Genomic DNA, 27,462 nt, shown 5'->3' on the forward strand with positions numbered 1-27,462 from the left:
AGCTCCCATAACCCTGCCAACAGGAACGTGGCCGCCACCTAGGCACACCCATTCACGCGCGGCCATGGAACACCCTGCTGCAGAGCAGAGCAGAATCACGGGCTCCCAGATTGCCCAGAAACCCACTCCACCACCAGGGCCCTTGCCAGCCGCTACCTGCAGGAAGATGTATGCCATCTGGACAAGTGACTGTTGCAGGCCATTTTCCCTTCTGCCTTTCCCCAAATGGCAACTTGTGACCTGCAGTGCCTCAGTTTCCTCAGCTGTAAAGGGGGGTAATATTCATATTTACCACATGGGATTGCTGTGAGGATTAAATAAGTTAAATAGAAAAATGCCTAGATTTCCTGTCACAGAGTAAGTGCTCCGTTAGCGTGGGGTGTGTCTGAAATAGTTAACTTCTTCGTTAGTTTATAGACTGCCAGAAATGGGTGGTCACCCATGGGCTTCGGAGGGATGGATAATCCCTGACAACCCTGGACTTGGGACTCAGTGAGCTGTGATGTCACCTTTGGATACAGTAGCTAGATCTGATTTTTGATAGTTTCCCTTGGGGAAAAGATGAGTGTGTCTTTGATTTTTAATGGGGTAGTAGTAGTAGTTTAAGTTGGGTCATTCTTAAAATTGTATGTATAAGAAGGGCATGTGCATGCACACGTGTTCCCACAGGCGGGGCAATCAAAGGATAGAAGATGGGCATCAGCGACTTCCCTGGAAGTCCAGTGGTTAGCACTCTGCGTTTCCACTACAGGGGTCCTGGGTTCAATCCCTGGTCAGGGAACTAAGATACTGCTAGCCGTGGGGAGCAGCCAAAAAAAAAAAAAATGAAGAAGAAGATGGACATCCATAGGCCATCATCTAGTAACTGAACCCCATTTTGTTTTCTGTTTTGCTTTGTTTTTATAAATATATGTATTTATTTATTATTTATTGGATGCGTTGGGTCTTTGTTGCTGCACGTGGGCTTTCTCTAGTTGTGGTGAGCGGGGGCTACTCTTGGTTGTGGTGGGCGGGCTTCTCATTGCGGTGGCTTCTCTTGTTGTGGAGCACGAGCTCTAGGCGGGTGGGCTTCAGTAGTTGCGGCACGTGGGCTCAGTAGTTGTGGCGCACGGGCTTCGTTGCTCCGCGGCATGTGGGATCTTCCCGGACCGAGGCTCGAACCCGTGTCCCCTGCGTTGGCAGGTGGATTCTTAACCGCTGCGCCACCAGGGAAGCCCCTGAACCCCATTTTGTGACACTGACCCCCAACTTCTCTCAGCCTCGCAGACAGCACCATAACTAACACAATAGAAAAGGAGTGGTGTGCTTCAGTTTTCCTGGAGTGAGGGGCGCTTACAACAGTGGGAAGTGGTAGAAAACATAGATTGTGGAGGGACACAGCTGCTAAACGGTGAGATTTAGACTTCGTTCTTTTATTCAGAATTAGAAGGACTCAGAGACCCTCCTCCCCGATCCCTCTTCTCCCAACACTAGCAGCTCTCGCGACACGCCCCACGTGACTCCTCCTCCAGCCAAATGCCACCTCTCTAACTGGCTCACGTGTTCGTCTGGCCTTCCAGGCAGTCAGGAGCTCCCACCGCACGGGCCCGTCTCACGCATTGTCTGCCTCCTCCCAGCCCTGAGTCCACAGCTCATACTTCAAGGACAACATACACTGATTCAGAACTATTTTATTTGAAGAGATTTTCTTCTGTCGTTCTAAACACAACGGAATGCGGTTTGAGTAAGTGCTTCGTAGGCATCATTGTACTGAAATGAATCATGTGCTGTGTTTACATTTTAAGCCACACTTGAAATTGAAGACTCAATACAACCTTTTCAACAAAGAATCAGTCATAACAAAACATAACTATTCATTCTACGGATTATCATTTTGCCTAAAATGACCACTAGATATGAAAACCTTGCAGAGACATCGAAAGAGTCCCCATTAAGTATTTTTTTAGAAAAATGACACAAGAATGCAAATGACATTTTCTTTCTCTTTACTAGTAAGAGACTGTGACATCCATTTGACAGAGCACCAGCCAACTCTATCAAGGTCATTACAGCACCCTTTGCAACTCAGAATTGACCGTCTTTTACATTTAATCTGTCTCCTACAGGAATGGATAAAAATGGTTACTTCAAGGGCAGAAGTCAGCCTGTGTCAACCGGTGTGTATTTTGTATCGTGTTCCTAAATTAACACCAGAAAATGAAAACTAAATACTCTCATGTGAATGAAACATACCCTTTGACAGTTATCACAAAGGCAAAAACTCAACTGACTTTCAGTCAGGACTAGTGTCTCAATGTCCATTTCTTTATTAATCCTTTTTATGGAAGTGTGTTAAAGGCACAGGTACAAACGCATACGTGAACAGCTTGCTTCTCTCCCAATACCTGCCTGCTTCCCTGGCTTTGCTCCTCCTTTTCATGGGATCAAGCTGCTGAGCTCTCAGCTCCATAAGCTGTGGAGCCTGGTAAGTATTTTAAATAAAGCAGATCTCCTATCATTCTTTTCTGAAAAATGAAGTACAGAGAAGACTACGGAAAGTAGTGAGAAAAGAGCATACTGTGAAAAACAGAAACCATAGGATGTAATGTTCAAATCTAGAGAAAAGCTGGTTCATGATGACTGTTAGTCAACCATAAAGTAGGGGACAGACTGGAACCAGGACTGAAGAGGCAGGAAGGCCAGGGAGCCCCAGTGCGCCTGACAAAAGTGGGCATCTTCCAGACGAACAGTCTAGTTACGACCATCACGACAAACACTTTCACAAGGCTGTAAGCTCTTCAAGGCCGGGGATGGTGGCTTACTTATGTCTGTATCCCCACTTCTTAGCACTTTCTCTCACATGATAGATATTTAATACATATTTCTGGGAACCAGGGAACTGAGCTGAATCAGCTCACTGCTTTCAAAGCCATCTTGGGTGGTGTCTACTCACGTAATTCATTCACTCCTCTGCCTAAGGCAGGGATGACAAATCGACTTCATCTCACTCTGATGCACTGGTAGTGGATGCCTGGAAGCATTAATGACACAGATTTTAAGACCAGTTCCTGTCCGGGAGGAGAGGAGTGCCGCTCATTCACAATGCCTCCTTGAAAGAATGGTGGCACAGATGTTCTGCATTCCCACCCCTGGTGCAGGAGAAAGGCATCTAACAACCCACCCATATTCCCTTTCTGTTGCTATGCTGTCTCTCCAGTGCTCTGCACTAAGCCACTGCTTATTAAATGCTGGTTGACCAGGAAGCCCAAAGCCTTTCCACTTGATTTACCTGTGCAGCCAAACAGGTAGAGCCATGAATTTACCTGGAAATCTGAAGACACGGCATCCACACTGCTCGGTAATGGTTTATTGAAAGAGAACAGGCATTTACTTGATTACTCTCTCTGTAGAGAAAGAGCTTTGTCCATCTCAGTACAACTTTAATTGATATCTAAGGCATTTGGAATGACTTGGGATTTTGGTTCAAAACAAATGGCAGAGTGAAATTCTCTTTGGTATTCATGCTTAATCTACATCTACTTGCTTCTTACTAGTATCCATGACCTTCTCAGTACGTCTTTGTTAAGATTTAACAAATACGGTTGAAATAGTCAACTCCTACACATGCATCAGAAAAGCAAAGGGAGAGCCCTCTGAAACTAAGGGTGCAGAAGAGAAAGCCAGAAAGAATGACAGGAAGAACCAACAGCCTTCCTCTAACAATTCACACTCAGGACTCATTCTGCCATTCAGACCGTTCTCAGTGAAATAAGCCGCCTCTGGCAGGGTGGCCACCACTGGGGTCCTCTCAGTAACTCCCCTCCCTACAGAGAGGTCAGCACCCCTCAGAAGCATCTCTGAAAAGAAGGAGAACATGTATAGAGAAAGAGAGGAAACAAAGGGAGACTTTCAAAGCAACATTGCCTTCGTCACAGGTACAGCCTTTAGTGTAACATTGGCACCAGTGAGAGAACAGGGCTAAATTAAAATTACCCTCAAAATGCCAACACAGCTGACGTGTACAGCAGGAAGGATAATGTCCCAAATCCACAGATCTGTCCTACTGCACTTTCCACTTTGCCTACGTACCACTGGCAGCCCCAAGAAACAGTCTTGTTAGGAGTCTGCGTATCTTAGAGAGAGCTTAATATGCCAGATGGGTGCAAATGCAAATACACACACACACACAGAGTTGCACATACACACACACATCAAACCTGGTTTATAAAAAGAGCTTTGTGGATCAGAGTATGCCTTCACTTGGTCCAAGCATCTAGTTGTCAGCATTCAGAAAATGGACCCAAAGAATGTAATGAGGAAGAGAACTGGTTGGCAGGAATAATACTGTAGTTTTTACAATGTGGGTATTTACGAGCTAATCTCCAATTGTTTGTCCAGAATTAATTCAACTGGCTAGAATCTTATGAATATATAAGGATAAGCCTTAAAGATGTTAAGATCTATAGTAACAAAAGTTAATGCTATCTAAAATAAATTAGATTTTTAAATATATGTAATGAAATTCTTGGTCATTGGAAATTCAATTCTATAGTGAATATAAATTAATATAACTCTATTATTAAAGTACCATTTCCAGGAAGATTTCAGTTCAGAGTTGTTGTTTTTTTAAAAAAGAAAAAAAAAGGCTAAGTATTTGAGAACAAATGGATCTGGCTTAGAAACCCTTAAATAGCGTTGAAAGGAGAGTGCTGATAAGATTTGGTGACAAGATGCAAAGATCTGTCTCCAGGTCCGCAATAAAGACACCTCATTTTACCTAACAGAAGTATTGCTGAAAAGTTATGCAACTAGAATTTTTACAAGTAGACCCTAATTTTAAAAATACCATAATATATGTACGGGACGCCACAGCTGCCCGGAAACCCTGGGGTGACTCCTTGGGTAAAGTGAAGCCTGTCAAGGTCACCGCCTCCTCTGTGACAGCTGCATGGTGAATGCATACTAGAGGCGCTCAGCACGTGTGCTGAGTGCATGAATTTGCTGCAACAGTTTTTCTTTTTCTACGGGAGTTTCTTAAAGCGGGGCATGCTGAAACTGGAATGTTAGGACAGAAAGATACGGTCCAGCTCACAGTTTAAACTTATTCCATCACAGAAAATCAGGGAATCTCAGAAAGTGTTTTTCAATGAAAATAAAATTTCTTTACGTGCGTGTATACAGGCATATCTTGTTTCATTGCGCTTCACTTGATTGCACTTCGAAGATAACGCGTTTTTTATAAATTGAAGATCTGCGGCAACCCCAGCTTGTCAGGTATAAGGGTTGGCATTTTTTAGCAATAGAGCATTTTTAAAGTAAGGTATGTACATTGTTTTTCTAGACATAGTACTATTGCACACTTAACAGACGACAGTATAGAGTATATATAACCGTTATACATGCTGGGAAACCCAAAAATTCTTGCAACTTGCTTTATTGCAGTGGTCTGGAACTGAACTATCTCTGAGATACGCCTGTATATTTTTAAAGAAATGCTGATCTGTAACTGGCAGAAGATTGTATTCATTTGTTAACTGACTTACTGTAAACAACTGCTTGAGCTGGGTTCCACTTGATTTACCAACCAAGGCAAGCAGAGCACCTTACCAGATTCCAGAAATCCTACCAGATCCATTCCATCTCTGTAGGGGCTTCTTCCCCTCTCTCCAGCACAAACGTTTCAAAGCTACCCTCACCTTACCCCACAAAAGCAAAGCATGAATTAAAAAGCCGAGATTAAATTAGAAAGGTGCCTGACCGAAATATAAAGTTACTGTTTCAAACTTTAAAAAAAGAACTAAGTCAAATACAGTCAATAAAATAACTCTCAAAGGCATTTTTCCCCGTTATTTGGTGCTTCCTTTCCTTCCCACTTAAATTTAAGACTCGATTTTAAAAACACAGAGATCTGTCCTTTTAAAAGAACAGAATGAAACAATATATCCTCTCTTTTAAGAAATACAGAACACCTAGCAATACAACTCATCTGACCACATAAATCTGCAATCTGCTACGTAAATGAAATAAGAGGTTATACCTTCCTATTTACTCAGCATTCATAACTGTAAAAGAAGACTGGAAAAATAGCTGAGAATGTTTTTATGCAGGTTTTGGGGAGGACTGGGTACTGGTTCCACTGGTGTAAGTTTCCTGGGAAGTCGTGTGCAAATAAAATATACGAACATAGAACCTATTTTAAATACACTGCAATATATGCGGGTGTGACCGGGGGAGAAAGACAGTGTTAATATGTTTGTCAAGTAAATTAATAACCAAAAAAATAATCTCTCACTTAAGGTATCAATGATATTTCAAGTGACCTAAATAAAACTGATTTTAAAATCATCTTTACCATTCATGCCAATTATTGACTTTGGCCCTTTACCAAGCAGGCACAATGAATCTTCTTTTTGAGAATCAGTTTCAGTCACCGGCCGAAGGGTATCACATTTGTATGAAAACATTATCATGGATTTGCTCCCATAATTTAAAAATCAATAATTAAAAAAATAATAAAGTTGGTCTCTTTTTTCCACAAGTTTTCAAGTAATTAGTTCAAGTAGGTGTATTTACAGCTTTTGTATAAATGACCTAAACCCCACATTTTCCCTTTAAAAATCAGTCTCTCTCGAAATTAGACATGGTTCTTTTGTTTTTTGGTCTTGAACCAGGTTTCTTTTAAATACTAAGTCGATTCAGTCATGTCTCTGCTTTATTGGGCAGATAAAGTGAAGAGACCAGCAAGTTGTGTCCAAAGGCTGGGAAACGCCTAAAGGCTTCCCAGCTATCCGAAAAGATGTTGTACTTGAGGAAGACTCGGTGTTCCAAGCTGGTGGACAGGGTCACGTCTCTGCTCATGATGTAGATGCCGTCATTGTGAAGCGCGCACGTCAGGTTGAGGCCCGACTTGGACGTGTTCTCCTTGAGGTAGAGCCACTGGCGGGTGACAGTGTTGTAGGACTGCACGGTGAGCATGTCCTCGCTCTGGCTGCCCCTCCGGGTGGGCCCCAGCTCGTGGAGACAGCCCCCCACGATGTAGATGGTCTCCTCCACGGACACCATCTGCTGCTTGCGGATGTGGACGTCGCACGTTTCAAAGAGCGTCCAGGTGTCAGCGGAGGGGCAGTACCGCAAGATGTTCAGGTTCCGGTCTGAAAGGCAGGAAGAAGCCGCATGATGACACAGCGACCGGGAGCAAGGCCGGCTGCCTGGGCTGGACATACACGCCTACCTCCACCTGAGTGATTGGCTAACACAGAGGCAAAACTATTTCAGGAAAGCCGAGGTTGGGGAAATAGTTTTCGAAATGGCTGGGAGGAGATCCGTGCAGAATCATCCCCACTGGCCTGCCGGGTACGTCCCCTGCCTGGGAGGCTGTCAGAGTCGGTCAGGCCAGGCCAGGCAGATGAGCCGCTGTGACAGAGCACCCCCTCCTCCCTGGGACCCTTGCAACTTTGAGAACCACCAGGCCAACGTACAAAGAATCCGAGCCTCAGAACCCTCATCAGTATCTACTGAATGACTGACTGCTTAACGCAGACGACTGGCAGAGCCCCAAGAGGATCTATCCTTGACAACAGGTTCTACAAAACAAGCCAAGCGAGCCGAGCAGGATCTCTGGAGCTGTCTAAAGGAAAGGACGCAGAGCTGCATGTCAGGAGAGATGCAAGCAAATCTCACCTCTGACCTTCAAGCCACAGAATCATTGGCAATTCTGTTTCCCAACTGTAACACCAGAGACACACTGGCAAAGGCCGTTCCCCCTTCCCCACCCGTTTCACAAGAGATGGTTAATTATTGTGTGGATAAAATCGGATGGTAAATGAAAGACTACCCTGACATCATTTTGAAGAGCTTTTTCCAGGAAAATTATTGCCTACTCTCTTTTTGAAAGATGCTTGTGAAATTTAAAATATCTAGTTTCATTTTTCTTTTTTTCTATCGTTCTTCTTTTTTTTCTCCTTTTCTCCTCAAGGAAAGAATAAATGGAATATTTTAGACTTAGAAAAAAAAAACTAAAACTGCTCTGAATTAGCCAAAATAATGAACTTTCTGTTTGTTGTTGTTTTTTAAACAACAAAATCAGTGTACGAGACAGTCCAGCTTGGGAACTGATGTCCAAGTGACGCGCACAGCCTTTTGATGGCTGCAGAAGCTGGGAGGAGTACTTGATCCTGAGACAGAAGGACCCACTCACAGTGGGCAGTAATTAGAGCTCCACTGTGCTCTCTGATACCGAGTCAAGTGTCTCCTAAGAGGGCACAGAGGGAAGGGAAAGGAGTCCAGATCCTGTGTGTGCACCCGTCCGGAGCCTGCAGAAATGTCAAAATTGTTACAACTTCTGTTTTCCACCAAGACTATGACCTCCCCTCTTTCTTTTCTTTGTAGCGACTGTGATACAGCTTATCCTAGGAGTCAGCCCTAGGGAGTTTGGTTACTAATCTATCCAACTAGTGCCCCTCAGTAACCCCTCCCCACCCCACGAATAAAAGACTTATTCTAGCACAGCTTCGATGTATTTATTTCTCAGGTCCAGGTCTGAAGGTCCTTCCAGGTCTTCTGTAAATGTTTTCTCTCCTCACCCAACAAGGGCTCAGACCATGATGAGGTCGTTTGAGTTGGCGGAAAGATCTTTCTGCTTTTACATTTAGAGTTGATTCTGACATTTAACAAATCACCTTTCTTCCTTTTAGTGGTTACTACTACTTTCTATCGAATTTCATTTCTTCAGTGCCGGCCAAAGAATTAAAACAATCAAAGAGCTATCATAAAAATCACAAACTCTTCCTTACTAAATTTTAAAAGTCTCACCTAACGTAAGAAGTCGGCAGGCTACGAAGCCAACCTTAAGTCCTGAATTTTTTTTTTTTTCATGACAATTATGACTTCTTGTTTTCAAGACAAGGAACTATTAGGAAGTGCTGGGAAGAGCCCAAGCAGAGGAGGAGGGGGGGCTTCAGAGGACGAGGAACTGTCCTGCCCTCCCATTGTAGAAAACTCGTTTTCAGTCCTTACACAAACAGTCATCCGTCCACGTCACCTAACCATCCCATCGTGGGGATTTGGCTCGGGGAAGCCGGGACAGGAATCACAGTGGGTGGCCCAAGTCAAGAAGGCACTTTAGTAGCGGCTTGTGAAACTAGAAAACACACAAGCAAGGGTTTTCCAGGTCAACTCTAAAGAACATTTGCTCAGTCAGGGTCATGGAAAAACTAGGAAATCTACCAGGGGCATAGTCTTCAGGTTACAGTGCTTCCTGTCAGCGCTTCCCAGCTCCTGGTTAGAAGAGAAGCCAAGGGATATGTGTGCATTGGGTCAGCCCACAGGGCGCATTCTGTGTCACAAAATCTAGGGAGGAATCAGAATTCTTAGAAATGTGCAAAAGTAAATAACTGTATTTACTTTCCTAGGAGAGAAGACACACAGATACACATAGAGGTACATATGCACGCACAGGAATTCACCCGGGTCTATGGTTTAGTCAAGTCTATAAAGTTGACCACTGTAACCTGAACACCAATGTTGAAGGTGAAAGAAATGACTGCTAGGTCTCATTTTCTTTCAAGTATCCGTAAAGGAAAAGCTGGCAATTATCTTATCATCAGTGGAGAGTCACTAGGGACAAGTAATGAAAACTTGGAGTGAAAAAGAAGAAGCCTCACTGTTCTCCTCTTCCCATGTCACCACTGCATCTTCTTAAACGCATAAATAAACATAACCACCTGCAGAAAGCTGAATGGTGACCCCTTGAAACATATGTTCGTCTTCTAACCCCCAGAACTTTTGAATGTGACTTTTTATTGGATGTAATTTAGTTAAGAATCTCAAGACGAGGTCATCCTGGATTACCCAGCTGGGCTCTAAATCCAATGAGATGCGTGTCTTTATAAGAGACAGAAGAGGAAGACACGGATACACACGGAGGAGACAGAGGCAGGGATTGGAATCATGCAGCCTCTAGCCAAGGAACACCTGGCGCCACCAGAGCCGGGAAGAGGCAAGGAAGGTTTCTGCCCTAGAGCCTTCGGGGGAGCGTGATCCTCCTGACACCTTGTCTTCAGACTCCTGGCCTCCAGAACTGTGAGAGAATACACTTCTGTTGCTTTAGGCCACCAAGTTTGTGGTCATTTGTTAAGTCAGCCACAGGAAACTAAAACACCGCCTACCACCCTCCCCACCAATCAACTGTTTAGAGGTACTCTAAGAAGTGTTCATCAAAATCTTTCACTGTCACCAAAAAAAAAAAAAAAAGTAAGTCAGATGCTCATAAAATACCTTACATTTAACTTCTTCCTCAAACATATATCCCCAAAACAAGACACATCTGGTTATGTTGAAAGAATTTTTGCCACCTACTTCATATTATTATTATGTGGATTTCTGTTCTTTGCAAAGTTATAAATGGTCACATGCAGCTTCCTGGGGCCATCAGCACACGCCTGTTATCAGCCAGGGCTGGAGAGCTCTGTCCTGCCCATATCACACCATACAGGGGTGATAGGTTATTTCACTACGTCAAATATAATGGTAACTCTACTACTTCAATGTGGCTAAGAGTCCAGTTATGCCTTTTCTAAAAGTTCTGGGCATTATACAGTCAGACAGACCAAAAGAAGAAATAAACTGCCTTGGCCATGAGATAACTTGGAAACAACTGCTTTATGGGAAGGAAAGAGATAACAGGAAAGACACACCTCTTCCTGGTGGTCCACCATTGCCTTTCTTACTGTTAATAATAGAAAACCAAGTAACAGAACACCAAGCTGTGAGATGCTTCCTACCAAGACCAGCAGTATAAAACCTCTGGAGAAACTTTTTGTTTCCATTTCATTAACTATAAAATGCCCCCCACAAAAGTGAAAAACACATATGTACGGTTTAATAACCAGCACAACCCCTTCCCATCACTGGTCAGGAAAGAATCCTCTTCATGTACTTGCTCCTTCTATGATATGGGAACAACCGCCTGGAGCTGAACTTCTGGAATCTGTACCTGATATGCTTGTGCCCAAACACAAGGGAGAAAGTGAAAACAAAGATCTGCAAGAATGCTGTGGCACTAAATTCCATAGTGTTGGACGGGGCGGATTCAGTGTGCGTTTGGGAGAAGGATGGGAGTTACCCAGCCAAGTCACAGGATGGCTGACCACAAGGTGGGGTTTCCAAAGCAGGAAGAAAATCCATTTTGTTCACAGCTCCCCCTCCCCCTTTCCATTTTCATGCTCACACAAAGGCATCAAAGGCCCCTCCTCTCCAAACTGCCCCTGTCATACAGGATGCTCTTTTTTCCAGATACGTAAATATATACTATGTAACACATAAAATCACACTAGAGGGTTTCCTCCAGCCCCTGCTGCCCTTTCCCAGGCTGCCAAACTCACGTGTAGGAGGACCACTTACTAGGCCCCTTTACTTACCTCTCGTAGTATATCCTCCAATGACATAAATGTTCCCCTTACACTCACATGCAGAAAACTCAGCCAGAGGGTTTGGTAAGGGTGCCACGAAATTCCAGGCATCCTGCTCGGGGCTGTAACATTCAACGTTAGAAACGGCCTGCCCACCAATGGCATAGAGTTTTGAATTAACAGCCACGAGTTTGAAGTTAGACCTGAAAGAGAGACACAAAGGCCCACAAAGTCAGTTCTTTTGATCATTCAGAAGACAGGGACTTCCCTGGTGGTCCAGTGGTAAAGAATTCACTTTACAATGTGGGGGACGCAGGTTCGATCCCTGGTCAGGGAACTAAGATCCCACATGCCTCGGGGCAACTAAGCCCGTGCGCCACAACTACTGAGTTCACACGCCTCAACGAGAGAGCCCACATGTCGCGAACTACAGAGCCCATGCGCCCTGGAACCCGCGCGCCACAACGAGAGAGAGAAAACCCACACGCCACGACTAGAGGGAAGCCCACGCACCACAACGAAGAGTCCGCGTGCCGCAACTAAGACCCGACGCAGCCAAAAACGTAAATTAAATAAATAAATAAAGGATAATTTAAAAAAAGAAGAAGTAAGACAAAACGGACTTTCCCGGTCCAGTGGTTAAGACTCCGCACTTCCAATGGAGTGGGCACAGGTTTGAGCCCTGATTGGGGAACTAAGATCCCGCGAGCTGCACGGCACAGCCGAAAATAAAATGTACAGCTTTTGAAAGCGAAACATTAGGCCAGTATAAACAAGAAAAAGAAGTAAGACAACGGCATGATCTGCTAAAGCAGCGTGAGGAACCTGCTGGATATTTGAAGGAAATGAGCTCTCCAATTTGGGTGCTATTCTGCCTGGGGACAAAGGAATGACTGAACGGCATCTCAAATTGCACTCTTGTCCCCAAGAATCCACAAGTTTGGTGCATTCTCCAAACTTTAGCTATTGAAGATAAGCAATTTTCAATATAACAAGGACTAATCTTGCTTTGCTTAAACCAAGAACCACTTTGTACGTGCTAAACTCAATACCTCTATACTTCAAGAAAAATAAATGTAAAAATACACTTCAATAAAAAATAGAAAAAACCCACATTGTAAATCAACTATACTTCAAAAATAAATAAATAAAATAAACTCAATACCTCTTCCAAGAGTGGGAGCAAGTACCCACCCCATTCCCTCGCCTCTCTCTATTCCCAGTGGGTAGGCTCCATCCTAGGTACACACCAGTGCTTGCCTACACAGACAAGCACATGCAAAGGTTGTTTGCTACAGGGTGGTCCAGACACCCCTTTACCACGAGTTCACCTAAGCAGATCACTTGCCCATCCTCCTCGATATGAGGGCGTCTTCTATATTGCTTCACAACATATAAGGTAGGGGGAGGTAAGCAGTGAACTAAGTAAAACTATTTTGGGGCTTCCCTGGTGGCGCAGTGGTTGAGAGTCCGCCTGCCGATGCAGGGGACACGGGTTCGTGGCTCGGTCCGGGAGGATCCCACATGCCGCGGAGCGGCTAGGCCCGTGCGCCATGGCCGCTGAGCCTGCGCGTCCAGAGCACGTGCTCCGCAACGGGAGAGGCCACAACAGTGAAAGGCCCGCGTACAGCAAAAAAAAAAAAAAAAAAAACTATTTTGATCTGGCATTCTTAGGGTATTCACACATGTTAACAAATACCTCTATCAACAAATGATCACCTATAACAAGAGTAAATAATTTTTAGAAGAGAAATGCATTGGTTTTAAGGCCCATATTCAGTAATACAACTAAACTCTGCTTATCGGCTTCAGATACTAAATAAAAGCCTCATGACTTTTGAATCGAAAAGAAAAAAATTAATTTCTTTCAGTGTAGTACATAAAGATTAATGGACTCTTTGAAGGCCAGGAAGGATATAAGCATTTGCAAGTGCTGGGTCAGCCGACTGTGATACGTGCAACCATCTCAAGTTTACAGTAATACGAGCAGCTTCGCATTACTGTAGGAGCAGGAGACCTGCTTCTAGACCCGCTCTGCTGATAACCAGCTATCTGACCTTTGTCTCTAGCGTGGGGACCATACCCATCACAGGGTGGTCGAGACAATTACACCACACAGCTTATCAGAAAGTATGACACAGAGAAAAGATACCATCACTAAAATTTCTCAGTTTTCTAGTGTTTGAAATAAAGAAGCTAGACCCGGTGAATTCAGAGGCCTCATCTAATGCCAACATAATGAGCTCTTCAAAAGTAACAACATCCTAAGAAAGAATGGGGGGTAGAGGCTCCAAATGGAAAAAGCATGTCAGAGGGTAGATTAAAAAGCAGCAGGGAACAAGTAGCCATGCCTGCTCTCCTGACAGATGTTTAATAAACAATGGTGCATTATGATCTAGAACATATGTTAGTAATAGTCACCTACTAAAAAATTAAGATTTTTTTCAAAGGTCCCTGTAATGTTTGCGTTACATTAAAAATGAGTTTTAGCTTAGTTTTGCTTTTCAAATCAGAGAGTAAACAGGGTACTCTTCATCAAGAACCTCCTATTGTCCACTAAACTCAGTCAGCCACTCAGTTTTTCACGCCAATAGACTTCACCAGGGTGGCAGTTACTGGGGGGTCCTTGGTTCATTTTGCTTACCTTTCCTGCTGCCAATGGTCCTTAAAATCTGACCATGATGCCCTCCCTGTGTGTGCAAATTTGGGGATCCGAAGGAAAGAAAGCTTAAAATTTTACCAGCCCACAATCTGTGTTTGCTTCCCAAAGGTACACAGATAGTAAATTTTGTAAGATCAGAACAGTGTTTGCTATTCCTCCAGCATAATCATTTGTCCTAAGCAATACGTAAGGGGCTTCTTTCTGAGGCTGAACGAATAGGCAGTTAAAAGTAAACAACTCTGTCTCTCCAGACCCCAACATGCTCAAATTCACTTGAAAAGAGAAACACTTTTCCAATATTGAATTTGTTTTATGATGCAATTGCCTCCCAAAAACAGGCCACTTGATGAAGAGGCAGACTGCCAAGGATTATGAACCCAGGCTTGTACAGGGAAGTCTCAGCTCCCCTACTCAACAGCTCTGTGAGCTTGAACAAGTCATTAAATCTCAGTTGATCTGAGTCTCAGTAGGGAAAAGAAAAGCACGTTGTAAGAGTTGAAAAGGGTAACTTGCAGAAAGGGGTCACTAGAGGGAATGCTTGCCTGCATGTCACTGCCTACGTTTCTTAACCTCTGGAGGATGGGTTTCTCATTTGTCAACTGCAATAGTCACTGGCTGTAACGGACAAAGTGCTGGACTTCTGTACAAAGTGCTTTCACTTCCATAAATTCTTGCCTTTTCCCATTTTCTGAAAATAACTTTTCTACTCTCCACATTCTGAAGGGTAAAGGTGTGAATCCAAGCTATCACTGATTTTTAAAAAGTATCACCTCTACAGTGTTTTCTTTCTTTTTTTTTTTTATAAATTTATTTATTTATTTTTGGCTGCGTTGGGTCTTCGTTACTACACGTGGGCTTTCTCTAGTTGCGGTGAGCGGGGGCTACTCTTCTCATTGCAGTGGCTTCTCTTGCTGTGGAGCACGGGCTCTAGGCGCGCGGGCTTCAGTAGTTGTGACACACAGGCTCAGTAGTTGTGGCTCATGAGCTCTAGAGCGCAGCCTCAGTAGTTGTGGCGCACGGGCTTAGTTGCTCCACGGCATGTAGGATCTTCCCGGACCAGGGCTCGAAACCATGTCCCCTGCATTGGCAGGCGGATTCCTAACCACTGCACCACCAGGGAACTCCCTACAGTGTTTTCTTAATATTGATCCCTGACATACTCCATTCAGGAGGCACAAAGAATTTTAAATCAAATAACGATTTGTTGTAGCTACATACTTGACTTACAGTAAATAGAAATGAAAGTGAGAAAACTGAGATGACGATCTAATTTCTACTTCACTTAGAAGGAATAAAAAGCTTTTGAAATCCTTAAAAGCTGAGTAACACGAACCCAGCCAACCACCAGCACACAGGTATCAAAGACTAACAAGAGCTACTGTAACCATCGGAAGGGCAGGATGATTCGGGGTCTGAGTGGCTTAGAGTGCGGGCCCTGTGATATGTGCAAGTTAATGAAACTCACTGAGCCTCAGCTTCCCCTTTGGGAAAATGGGGCCAATAATAATGCCCGTCTCAGAGAGCAGGACATAGGGAGGACATCTAAAGTAGTGACCACGACATGCAGCCCTGAGTGACAGCTCAAGACATGCAAACCGCTGTTAGGATTTGTTGCTTAGAAAAGTTGTTACCATTAGGGTAAAACTTAGAATCAAAGGCAAGCTCCTTTCCCTAGCCCTTTCTCCAGCTCTCCGGGGAGGACTGTGCAGCCTGTGGACCATCAGGGCCTTTTGTCTCCTCTTTCCCCTCTGCCACTTCCCCCAAGCATTACCCTCCCCTAGGGACCAGGGAGGGGAGAAGGGAAGGTTAGGAGACAGAAAAAGTCATGGTGGGGCTTCCCTGGTGGCGCAGTGGTTGAGAGTCTGCCTGCCGATGCAGGGGACGCGGGTTCGTGCCCCGGTCCGGGAAGATCCCACATGCCGCGGAGTGGCTGGGCCGGTGAGCCATGTCCGCTGAGCCTGCGCGTCCGGAGCCCGTGCTCCGCAACGGGAGAGGCCGCGACAGTGAGAGGCCCGCGAACCGCAACAAAAAAAGTCATGGTTGCTCCCTACTACCTACCACCTCTGAGCAAACCTAATGCACAAACCAGTTTAAACTGCTGGCCAAAATTATACTGGGGGGAGGTGAACAGACATATAGTTTACGTCATACTATCCTTGTGCTCCACTGCAATTAACCACAGAGGATAAAATCTCTCGAAGGTTTCATGCCTCTAGAAGTGCTCTAAAATACTAAACTTTGGCTCAGAGGAAAGGGGACAGGCAAAGCTGACAACTGTAATTCCTTCTCTGCCGGGAGACTCGTTTGTTAGGTTTCTCTCCCAACGTTGCTGTGTTCACACACACAACAGGATGGCACAACACGACTCCGATTTCAGAGCAAGGGTGCAAGGCAACAGACGATACTAGAGATAACTCTAGAAATACAGAAAATAATGAACTGATGGCTGCAACAGTGCCAGTTCCTGCAAGTTATTGCTAATTAAAGTGAGGAAGGGAAGCAAGCAACTCCGTGGGCACACAAGCCTTTACACGTAAAAAGTTATGTCCTGACAACGCCTGAGATCAAATTCACGTTCAGACCACCTGGCAGTGTTGTGTCCTTGGACTTCAAAGCAGCCTCTCCAACAGTGCTGTGTACTCACACTGCTGTTTTCAAGTAGTGAGCACAGCACTAAACGTCTCTTTGTGTTTTTTGTTTGTTTTTGTTTTTGCACCATTTTCTCCAGGGTGCAAAGGGCTTTATAAAATCTCCCAGTCCCAGAGTTCCCGCCTATCTCTTGTTATTTAAGATTCTGGGATCACTGCACTGTTCAGTCCCTGGGGAAAGCGGGCTGCTCTGCCTTTGACCCCTTTGTCAACCATCCGAATACATCGCAAAGGCAGTGAATCGAGGTAGATGTGAAATGCTGTGTAACCAGAGGCCTAAAGGTGCCCTTTGTACTCAAGGTTCTAAGTTTCCTCCAGTGTTTTCGGAACCTGTGTTGAACGCATTATCCAGGGATAATCCCACTCTAGGTTTCATTTTTATTTGTCTCATCGTCCAAACTCAACTATAAACTCCTTCTGGGCGGGAGCCATATCATCTTTGTTGTTTATTCAATAGTGACTAGAATAATGCTGGCAGAGAGGCTGAGGTGAGGTTGAGGCACACACAATGAAATTCTGAAAAGCAATGAAATATCTGTGCTCCACTCCTTGGAAGAAAATCATTTTTAAAAGGAAAAGTTAAAGGTCTGCATGAAGATGGTCACTGTCGGTCATTAAGCCAAAACTTATAAACTCTCTAAACGATTATATCTAGTCAACGGATATTTACATTTCGGTTACTCTACTTTTTACACACCTTGAGCAATTTACTTTCTGTGCCTCAGTCTCTGCCTCTGTAAAATGGGAACCTACCTAATATAATCCTTGTGAAGAATAAGTGAGAGGATACATGCAAAGCAGTAGGAACAGTACCTAGTACAGAGTAAATGCTTAATTAAATGTTACTATTATTTTTCAGCTATTCTAAATAACTATAATGACTGTTACAGGATAAAAATATTCACTGTAATGTTACATTTTAAAAGAACAAAACATATATATATATACACGTGTTCACTTTTATTACAATAATGTAAAATATATTCCACGATTCAAAAAAGCCAAGTGTTTTTAAGCATCCATTATTTATTGGACACCATGTTAGCAGTATGAATATACATAAGCATTGAATAAGCAATAGGCCCCAACTGGAAGGAGAGAAACAAACATAAACAGAAGATTTCAATTCAAGGCGAGGAGTGTGCTAGAAAAGCATGAAGTTTGATCCTTTAGCCCAACTGAGGGTTCGGGAAGGGACTCCTGGTTGAGACCATGTCAGAGCTGAGTCAAAGTATGAAGGAGATAAAGAAGGGTACAAATTCCGATATGGAACCCAATTTAAAAAAATATAATGAAAAACAGTGGAAGGATAAAAAAAGAACAATAATAACTAGAAAATACCTAAGAATAATTCTAACAAGAAGTACACAGACCATGCAAAGGTAATAAAAGAAACCTTTTCTGAAGGACCAAAAGACCCAAATAAATACATGGAAAAACAAGCCATTTTTCCAGCTACAAAGTGTCAGAAATCTGTGAATCCTCCTCCAGATTAACCTATGATACAATGTAATTCCAGTCAAAATTCCACCAGGACTTGACAAGGCGATTCTAAAGTATATCTGAAGGAGAAAATGTATGAAGAATAACCAAGAGAATTAAGATAAAACAAAACAGAACAAATGGGTATCTGTTCTACCAGACAAGATTCCCAAGCTATAAAAATTTAAAAATGTGTCATAGGTAGAGGAATGGCCAATCTACCAGTTTGAAAACAGGAAAATTAGCATAGGATAATTGATTTGGCAAATCACAGTGAAGAATTAAGGCTATTGGGACATTCAGAGAACATGTTATAACCTTATAGTATGCCGTATATGGAAATAAATCCCAAGCAGATTCAGATGTCAAGGTAAAGTGGCAAAACTATAAAAGTAATAGAGCACGAGACAGATTGAGTATTTAGTCCTGGCTTGTAGAAGCCTTTCGTATGCAAGATAAAAAGCTCACAGGACCCACGTGACCAATCTGACTACAAAATATTTAACATCTCTTCCTATTAGAATACCCTATAAACCTGAAGTCCAAAACTGGACGCTCACAAGGCCAGTTGTGGCCTACACTTTGTTTTGTCTACAGGGTTTGTGTTGTTGTTGACTTGTTTGCTTTTTAAATGGAGTAAGTTGCCAACATTTAAAAATCAGGATATCCAGGGGCTTCCCTGGTGGCGCAGTGGTTGAGAATCTGCCTGCTAATGCAGGGGACACGGGTTCGAGCCCTGGTCTAGGAGGATCCCACATGCTGCGGAGCAACTAGGCCCGTGAGCCACAACTACTGTGCCTGCGCGTCTGGAGCCTGTGCTCCGCAAAGAGAGGCCGCAATAGTGAGAAGCTCGCGCACCGCGATGAAGAGTGGCCCCCGCTTGCCACAACTAGAGAAAGCCCTCGCACAGAAACGAAGACGCAACACAGCAAAATTAAATAAATTAATTAATAAACTCCTACCCCCAACATCTTAAAAAAAAAAAAAATCAGGATATCTGGATGTCTGGCAACACCATTCCTCACGCCTTTGCGGCAGTAACCAGCTGTGGCCAAGAGGTGGAGCCCTCTTGCGGTGGGTCAGTAGCTCTCTGGTTCATCATAACTGTCACCCACCCCTCTACTCACTGACTTTACCTGCCTGGTCACTTAAGGCATTTCACTTTTGAGCCTTCTGATAAAGTAACAGCAGGGGAAAAACATGTGCAACATTACCTAAGAGACGAGAGACTAATATCTATATACGTGAAGAGAACTTCTAAAATGAATACGAAAAAGATAAGCCAATGTTTTAAAAACCGGCAAAGGCCATTTATAAAAGATATACAAATGGCCAATAAACATATGAAACAAACAATCTCTCTTCCAAGCAGAGACATTCACACCAGTGCTTCTGCCTACTAGATTGGTAAAAATTTAAAAATGATGATAATGTCTTATCTTGGCAAGAGTCTAGGGAACTGGCAAGCCCAAACACTGTTGACAGGAGAGGAAACTAGAACAATTCTTTGATGGACGATTTGGCAGGAGCTACCAAAATTTTAAATGCATGTACGCTCTGCCCCACGTATCCAGGGATTCTAGGCAGTTGCCATATAGAACTAACTCACATATGCCTACTAAGCTAGGCACACGTACACCAAGATGTTCAACATGGCACTGTTTATTAATGGCCAATGGAAACGACCTAAATGCTCACGAATAAGGGAAGAACTAATTACAGTCCTGTGCATCCATAGGCTGGAACACTGAACAGCCATTAACAAAAGTGAGGTGCATCTACATGTGCTGATATAGACAAGACTCTCAGAGTGGAAATATCAAGGGCCACAATAATCAGCATAAGCTAATCAATTTTAGAGTAAAAATATGTGTAAGATGCAGACATTTTCCCGTTAACCACTATCACCATATTTATAAATATACCTTTATAATGTATAAATATAAATGTTTATAGACTTACATAACTATAACATGTCTACAGATACACATATTTTTTTACTCCGTGTTTTTTGTCATTTACAATTTTTCTAAGCATGTATTCATGCATTACTCAAATACTTTTTTTTTCCCCCTAAAGAGGACAGTAAGGGCATTCCTGGGGGCGGGGGGAAAGGACTACCAAGGATTTGTGGAGAAAAGAGAATCCCATGAGGTGCCGTGTTAGAGTTCTGGAGCTAGGGGTGGCACGTTGAGCACCAAATGTATAGCAGGAGACACATGTGTAGAGGTGACAACCTGCTGGGCCTTGTACCCCTCATCTGAGCACCGCCCATCACCACTGCATGTTCCTTTGTTGCTTCAACTAAAGCTCTTAGAATCCGTTTAAAAATAACACTCTGATATCAAATTTTGAATGCATCATCCCAATGGTGTAAATAATGCACTAAAGAAGGGCTGGAAGGGGCTTCCCTGGTGGCGCAGTGGTTGAGAGTCCGCCTGCCGATGCAGGGAACGCGGGTTCGTGCCCCGGTCCGGGAAGATCCCACATGCCGCGGAGCGGCTGGGCCCGTGAGCCATGGCCGCTGAGCCTGAGCGTCTGGAGCCTGTGCTCCGCAACGGGAGAGGCCACAACAGTGACAGGCCCGCGTACCGCAAAAAAAAAAAAAAAAAAAAAAAAGAAGGGCTGGAAGAAAATAAGCCAACCTGTAGATGGTTATCAGAGGGAGTGGGAGTGATAGTCTTTTTGCTTCTTCATTCTTTGACATTTTCCCAGTTTTCTAGCATAACTATGTATTTTTTATCATCAGAAAAAAACTTTCCAAATTGAATTTTATATTATAGTAGAAATAACACCAGTGGACCCCTCCCCCCCTTAGGCTGGTGGGGGGGAACCTTGAGTCAAGTAAATATGTGTAATGACCTTCCCATTCCTGTTAAGAGTTTTTGGGTTTGTTTTTTTTTTGCCTGGCTGTGAGTCCCCCAACTCCTCGTTCCACACTTCAGAGGAGGAGCCATGGCGGGGCTTGAGATGGGTACAGGTGGACAAGAAGAAAAGGTATTCCTGTCCTTTCTTGGGTTACACTGATTCTTCTTCCCACTTCTGAATGGCTCTGGGCCATCTTGGGCCCTACCATCTTTTTTTCCCCTACCACTTCTTCCTATAATGCTCTTTGCTCTTATTTTCCAATACTTTTCCTGGCTCTGTTCCCTCCTCCTCCCCGCAATCTCCTCCTTTTCTCTGCCTTTCTTCAAGTCACCCAAGTGCATGTTGGGAGGGATTTGCAGAATGGGAAGGGAGAAGGCTGGCGTGGATGGTAATGTTCTAATTCTTTAGGTGACCAATGCCAGGTTCAAGTCTTGGGTCCATAATGAAGACTGTCTGGGAAGAAAACTGATATGCAAAAGAGAGGACAAAAAGTAAGAAAGGTAATCCTGTATAGCTAATATTAACACAAGTCCAATGATTATTTTCCGATCATAGCCTGGTGCCTCAGTGCGGAAAGCTTCAAAGTCATTAACAACAAGATCCTCCAAAGTCAGTGTTACAGGTTACTGCCCGTGTGTCATTATAATCACGATTAGTTCCTAAAAAACAAAAAAAGGTAAAAATACAAGCAAAATTAAAGAGAGCTTTCTTTGAAAGTATCCTTCTAGGAAACCACAGACATCTTTTTTTTCCACTGAGATGCCAAAAAGAGGCAATTTGTCTAACGGCGCAATACCTGCGAGGAAACTACTCAGCTAGTTGACCTCACGAGGGCCTCTGCTTCCTAGCAAGTTCTTAGTCCATCGGGAACTTTGCCAGAGTCAAGGCCAGCAACACTCCCGAGGATGTCATTCCCACCTCAGCACAACCTCCTGTGACTGCCCAGTAAACACGCGGGAACGGAGTCCCGAACAGGTGGATGCATGGGAAAGCAGCACCGCGGCTGGGTGCTTACCTCTTCTGGTTCATGGAGGCCACCTGGAGCCACTCGTTGGTGCTGGGGTTATAGGAATGCGCCGCGGAGATCTCCTGGCTGGTGATCCTGTAGCCGCCCACGATGAAGAGGTAGTTGTCCAGGATGGCGGACCCGTAGCCCCTGACATTCACCAGGTCAGGAGGAAGGTTGTTGGCCAGCGGGAACCAGCGCTCAGTCATCTCCTCGTACCTGAGCATGGACGGGGGCTCCCCTTGGTAGGGGTGAGGGGCCAGGGGTCCCCCCAGGAAATCCCCCAACGCCACGAGGACAGGAGTCCCTGTCATCCGGGCCTCTCTCAGCCTCTGCTTCAGGCTGACATCCCCGGGGGCTTGAGGAGAAGAGCCCAGGAGGTGGAACTGGGGCTTGCACAGCACTTCGTGAAAGTGGACGGCCATGAAGCGCAGGCAGGCCTCCTGCAGGTCGGGCAGCCCGTACACCTGCGCCAGGCGGTACAGCTCCAGGCAGTTGGTGAGCCGCACCTGTGACAGCAGCAGCTGCAGCAGGGACGTGACCTGCAGGAACGAGGCGGCCTCCACCAGCTCGGACAGCAGGCTCACCTCGTCCATGTCCTCCTCCTCCTCCCCGACACCGCCCGGCTCCCCGCGCCGGCCCAGGAGCCAGCCTTCGCGGGCGCCGCCGGCGTTGATAAAGTCCAGCACCAGGCGCAGGCCTGGGGCGCTGAGGCCGCGCAGCTGCTGCACCTCGGGGCCGCCGGCCTCCGGCCTCCGGGCCTCGCGCATGCCGGAGCGGTAGAGGGCGCGGAAGTAGTCGCTCTGCTCGATGAGCTTCCTCTTGCTCACCGGGTAGCAGCGGTCCTCCAGGAGGATCTGCACCATCTCCTCCGCCGACATGGCCGGGGGCCCGGGGGCGGCCGGGGCTCCAGCCAGCTCTGAGCGCCCGCCTCCCGCCCCCGCTCGCTCGCCGGGTTCCGGGGCGGTCGCCGAGCGCGGGCGCCGGGAGGAGGCGGCGGAGGCGGCGCAGGGCCGCCCCCGCCCGGCCGCGCCCGCCCAGCCTCTCCGGACCAAGGCGGCCCCTCCTCCCGGTCCCGGGGGCGGTGGCTCGGCCTCGCCCCCCGGGACCGGCGGCTCAGCCCCTCCGGCCTCCGTCCGCGCCAAAAAAGGCCCGGGCGGCGATGGCTCCCCGCTCGGGTCGTCCCGGGCCGTCGGCCGGGAGGGGATCCCAGCCCCCCAGCAGGCAGCCTCCTCCCACGCCTGGCTTCTCACTTCCGCCCGCAGGACCCCCGCCGCCCGGCTCCGGGTTTCGCGGAGGGTAGGAGGTGGCAGGCCTCGGCGGCGGGCCTCGGGAAGGCGCGTCCCCGCGGCCGCCCCCGCGCGCCGGGCGCCGAGACCCTGCCGCCCGCCGGATCTGCGGCTATGCTCCGGGCGCGCGGGAGGCGGGATGAAGCCGGTTGCCTTTTCTTCCAAGGCGCCTTACCAGCGGGAAGGGATAAGGAAAAGAAACGGGCGTGGGAGGAAAGGGATGAAATAAGTCGGGGTCCGGGAATCAAAAAGACATCACATCGGGGATCGCCAGTCCTGTCGAGTCCGGCATCGTGTCCCGGGGGGGCCGAGGCACACGGGCCGTCTCTGAGCGTGTAGGTGGCACCTCGAGCTGATTCTTCGGAATGGTCATCGCGTAGGAGCCATCTTGCAGGAAGAAGGGCCAGCCAGATGGTAGCAGGTTCTGCAGGTCTCGGCGCACGGGGTGCGCCCGATAGAAAGGGCTGGGAAGCAGAGGAGCTTGTATTTGCTGCTGGGGCCTGTTCTCTTTATGCTATTAAAAGAAAGAAGTACAACTCAACTAAATAAAGTTAGATCACGTGCCTTTTAAATATTTTCTAACAGCCATTGCATTCCCAATTTCAGTTTGGTTGGACTAGCCATCACGGAATGTTACCTCTGAGCAAAAGGTCTGGCCGCTTTTACGCATATTTGCCTTCAGAGGTGGCTCTTCTCGCCACCCTCTTACCCTTCCCTTACCCCTGCCCCTGCAGTCTGAGGACTTCATAAGGAAGGATACTTCTTCCCCATCTTCTTACACCGAACATTGCAAATAGAAACCTCACCCCAAATAATAAGGATCTTGTGCTGCTCATGAGCTATGAATTAATCCTCAAAAGGGGGAGTAGGCGGTAATTGTTAGGTTACCTTTGAGTAGAAGAAGGGATAGTATTGGGAGGGAGCAATGTGTGTGTGTGTGTGTTCACCCTTATCTTAACCAAAAACCGCTTGGAAACTTTCTCAGACCAGAGACTGAGAACCAAATAGTAGTCCTCTACTTGGGGAGAGAATATGTATTTGGACTTTTTTTTTTTTTTTAACAAGTTTTAGCTTTCTTCATGAATGACAAGTTGTTAAATAGTAACTTCTTCGTAAGTACATTGCCGGGTATTTCAAACAAAAGATACCTCCTACAAAGCTAATTAACATTTTATGTTAGGAAGGGGAAGGGTTAAAAAACAGAGGAGAAAGTCATGTCGTAAAACATGAAATTCTTTCAACACATTGTTCGGTTACATTTGCACTTCTTTCTGTGTAACTAACAGCTTCACAGTGAGGTGTTGTCATCCCTTATTTTCTTTATAATACACCATGAACAAGAAACTAAAATTTTGAAGACAGAAAAAAATTCTAGTAGGTTCTGGCCTCCCTGGGAAAAGTGAAGGAAACAAAGATGGACCTATGACTTGCCTCTTTCAAGATATTTTCTTGGATCCTGGGAAAAACGTCTAGCTTTCACCTTGTTTCACCTGGCCTTTAAATCCTTACTGATACAATTCAGTTCTCACCTGGCCCTTTCACACTTCTTTTCTCAATGAGCATGTAGTGGAGACATCTAAGGTTCTTTGGGGGTAGGTGGTCATGAATTTAGCATCCTCTAATGTTCCACGTCCAGCATTAGGCATTTAGCTGGGGAAATTTTGCTGGAAGTTGCCCCCTGTGTCAGAGTCTTGGACCTGGGATTTATTTGTCCCTCCATCAGCGACAGTGCCAGATTCAGTGGGGCAGCGAAGAACAGGCTCTTAGTCTCTCCTTGGTCCCTTTAGAATCTTTCACCAGTGGATGCTTTTGTTTCCCAGCCATCATAGATATGCCTCAGACTGGTATTTTCTTGCTTTTTAAAAACAGACCAAAAAAAACCCATGTGCACTAGAAAGGCAATTCACGGACAGTAATATTATCGGAGCAGATCTTGGGCAGGTAATCTGGGGTGTCAGCTTGATAGTACTGGGCACTGATCCTGTAAGCTTTTTGGCCCCTGACATAAGTTCATTTAGAATTGAAAGCCTCTTAAAGATCAAGTCATTTTAATAACTCACAAAGTAAGTTTTCTGTTAAACTAGAAATGCAAAGTCAAAGCAAGATAAACTATTTTAAATAAAAAATTATTTTTAAGCTTCATGAAAATGTTGCTTGTCTATAGCTGGAGGTATACTTTTATAGTTATCCACTGATTAATGAATTATAAAGAGTGGCCTTTGTGGCACCATGATTCACTTCAAACACATGATGATCTGTTTAACAAAACCCTAAAGTAATGGTCAAACACAGAGTTAGGCTATTTCTTCAAGAATTTTTATGGAAGGTATATATACCTTTTGACCTAGAATGGAAAAAAATCAAAGTACAAGATGTTTGTCACAGTGTTGCTTTGAATAATAAAAAAATTGAAAAACAATGTATAATGTTAGGAGTAGCTAACATTTATTGAAAGTTTATTACATGTTGTAAATGCTCTCCGTAGATTATAATGTTTTAATACTCTTTTACAACTATGGCTCAGAGTAAATTTTGGTACATGGGTAGAATGAAATACCATAGAGCTATTACAATTTTAGATGTAGAGCTTTCTTGAGAGACACTGAACATGTAATTTTACACTGGATTTTTAAAAAACAGTTTCTGAAACAGTGTGAATCCATTTTTGTAAAATTGTATATAAGTATCTATTTTTTGAATGGAGATGTCTGGAAGGATGTTTACCAAAATGTTAACATTGTAAGATCTTGGATGGTTATTATTTCTTATTGTACTGTTCGGTATGGTTTGGGTTTTTTAAGTGAATGCATGTCAATTTAATAATTAATGATATATTCCAATTTCTCAGGCCCCATTTTACAAAATGATTTCCACCAATTTTATGAACTGATGAAATGAAAATGTTAAGTAAATACTACAATTAGCATCTTTAAAACAAGGATGACATATTGACTTTTTTTAATCTTTTGAATTTAGGAAACCTATGCTATTACTTCACTACCACTTAAAAATTGTTTATCTCTATTTTTTAGTACCTCCAATACTTCTAAATCAACTTTATTTCTTTTTTGTTTTTTTAATAAGCAAAACTGAAATATCTTGCTTTCATTAAAGCATAGGGGGCAATTTAAATGAGTTTAAAGTAGCACAGTTCTTAAAATGATTCTATTTAATTCAGGCTGAGCATTTCATGTAGGCAAAACTTTCACTTATTTCAGTCACCTATTTCAGTGTTTTCCAAACATCTTAGGAAATCACCTGAGACACTTTTTATAAAAATAAGAATTCTGGTTCCCACACCAGAGCTACTGAATCAGGCTCATGCGGGGATGTTTCTGCTCCACATCTCAGTTGGTTGAAGTTTCCTCCCTCTGTCCCTGCTGTTCAGTTTTTAATCTCTCCTTCTCAAAATACCCAGCTCCAAGAAGTTACCTGTTTCCAGACTCAATGTTTATCAATCACCCCAAAATTTATTTTAAAAATTTTAGAGCCTGCTTTTACATTGGAACTTGTAGATTCTTTAAAATGCAACTTTGGTCTCCCCTTGAATATCCTCTGACAGCAAAAGGATTAAACAACTGTGGATTGTTCCACTATCCCTGCAGGGAACATGAGAACTTCAAGGAATTATATATCACAGGAAAGAAACCACATTTAATGCGACTGAAAGATGTGGAGGTTAGAAGGTTAGAAAGTTGACTTTCCGGTTTATGTCCCCAGGGCATGAACTAATCAAAATAGCTATGGAACCTCATGGTAAAACGGGGAGTACTCTTTTGTTCCTCATCTGTCTCCTGTTTTGCCTTTAGGAAACCTCTCTTCCCTCTTTCCTCCGAACAGATGAAACAGTCAGATTGCTTGCAGGTAAGCAACTGAAACTTGCTTTCTAAGAGAAGTTCATTAGAATAAAATATTTTTTATTTTTAGTGCATTTTATGTGGCTTATGGAAGGTTAGGTGTTAGTCCATGATATAATTTTTGCTCAGAAGAAAGTGAAATTTTTTTAAAGTTATTCTGTCTTTTGACTGTCATCCTCTTTATTATCAATCGTTAATACTATGCTTCTAAAAATCAAAAGATATGATTATTAAACTTATTAGTAGACAGGTGAAGAGATGAA

The 27,462-nt window shown here is 44.4% G+C and overlaps 2 protein-coding genes across 2 annotated transcripts; one reads left to right on the top strand and one right to left on the bottom strand.

Moving 5' to 3' along the window:
* Window positions 1–1,590: 1,590 nt before the first annotated feature.
* Window positions 1,591–22,934, bottom strand: KLHL42 (kelch like family member 42; the record flags this gene model as incomplete). The annotated part of the gene is made up of 3 exons (XM_079938018.1): window positions 1,591–7,130; window positions 11,397–11,590; window positions 22,063–22,934. The coding sequence occupies 3 exons, from the start codon at window positions 22,932–22,934 to the stop codon at window positions 6,679–6,681; spliced, it is 1,518 nt and encodes a 505-aa protein (XP_079794144.1). The 3' UTR covers window positions 1,591–6,678.
* On the top strand, window positions 22,930–27,206 carry LOC307194732 (uncharacterized protein). Its single transcript, XM_079938021.1, has 2 exons — window positions 22,930–23,677; window positions 27,152–27,206. Exon 1 carries the CDS (start codon window positions 22,933–22,935, stop codon window positions 23,569–23,571), a length of 639 nt encoding a protein of 212 aa, XP_079794147.1. The 5' UTR covers window positions 22,930–22,932; the 3' UTR covers window positions 23,572–23,677; window positions 27,152–27,206.
* The last annotated feature ends 256 nt before the right edge of the window (window positions 27,207–27,462 follow it).

The sequence above is a fragment of the Stenella coeruleoalba genome (assembly GCF_951394435.1).
Source record: "Stenella coeruleoalba genome assembly, chromosome: 11".
Taxonomy (NCBI): domain Eukaryota; kingdom Metazoa; phylum Chordata; class Mammalia; order Artiodactyla; family Delphinidae; genus Stenella; species Stenella coeruleoalba.

What these genes read in the sequence shown, in the direction of transcription:
- LOC307194732 (XM_079938021.1), top strand. Translation starts at nt 22,933, where the DNA reads ATGGCCGGGGGCCCGGGGGCGGCCGGGGCTCCAGCCAGCTCTGAGCGC.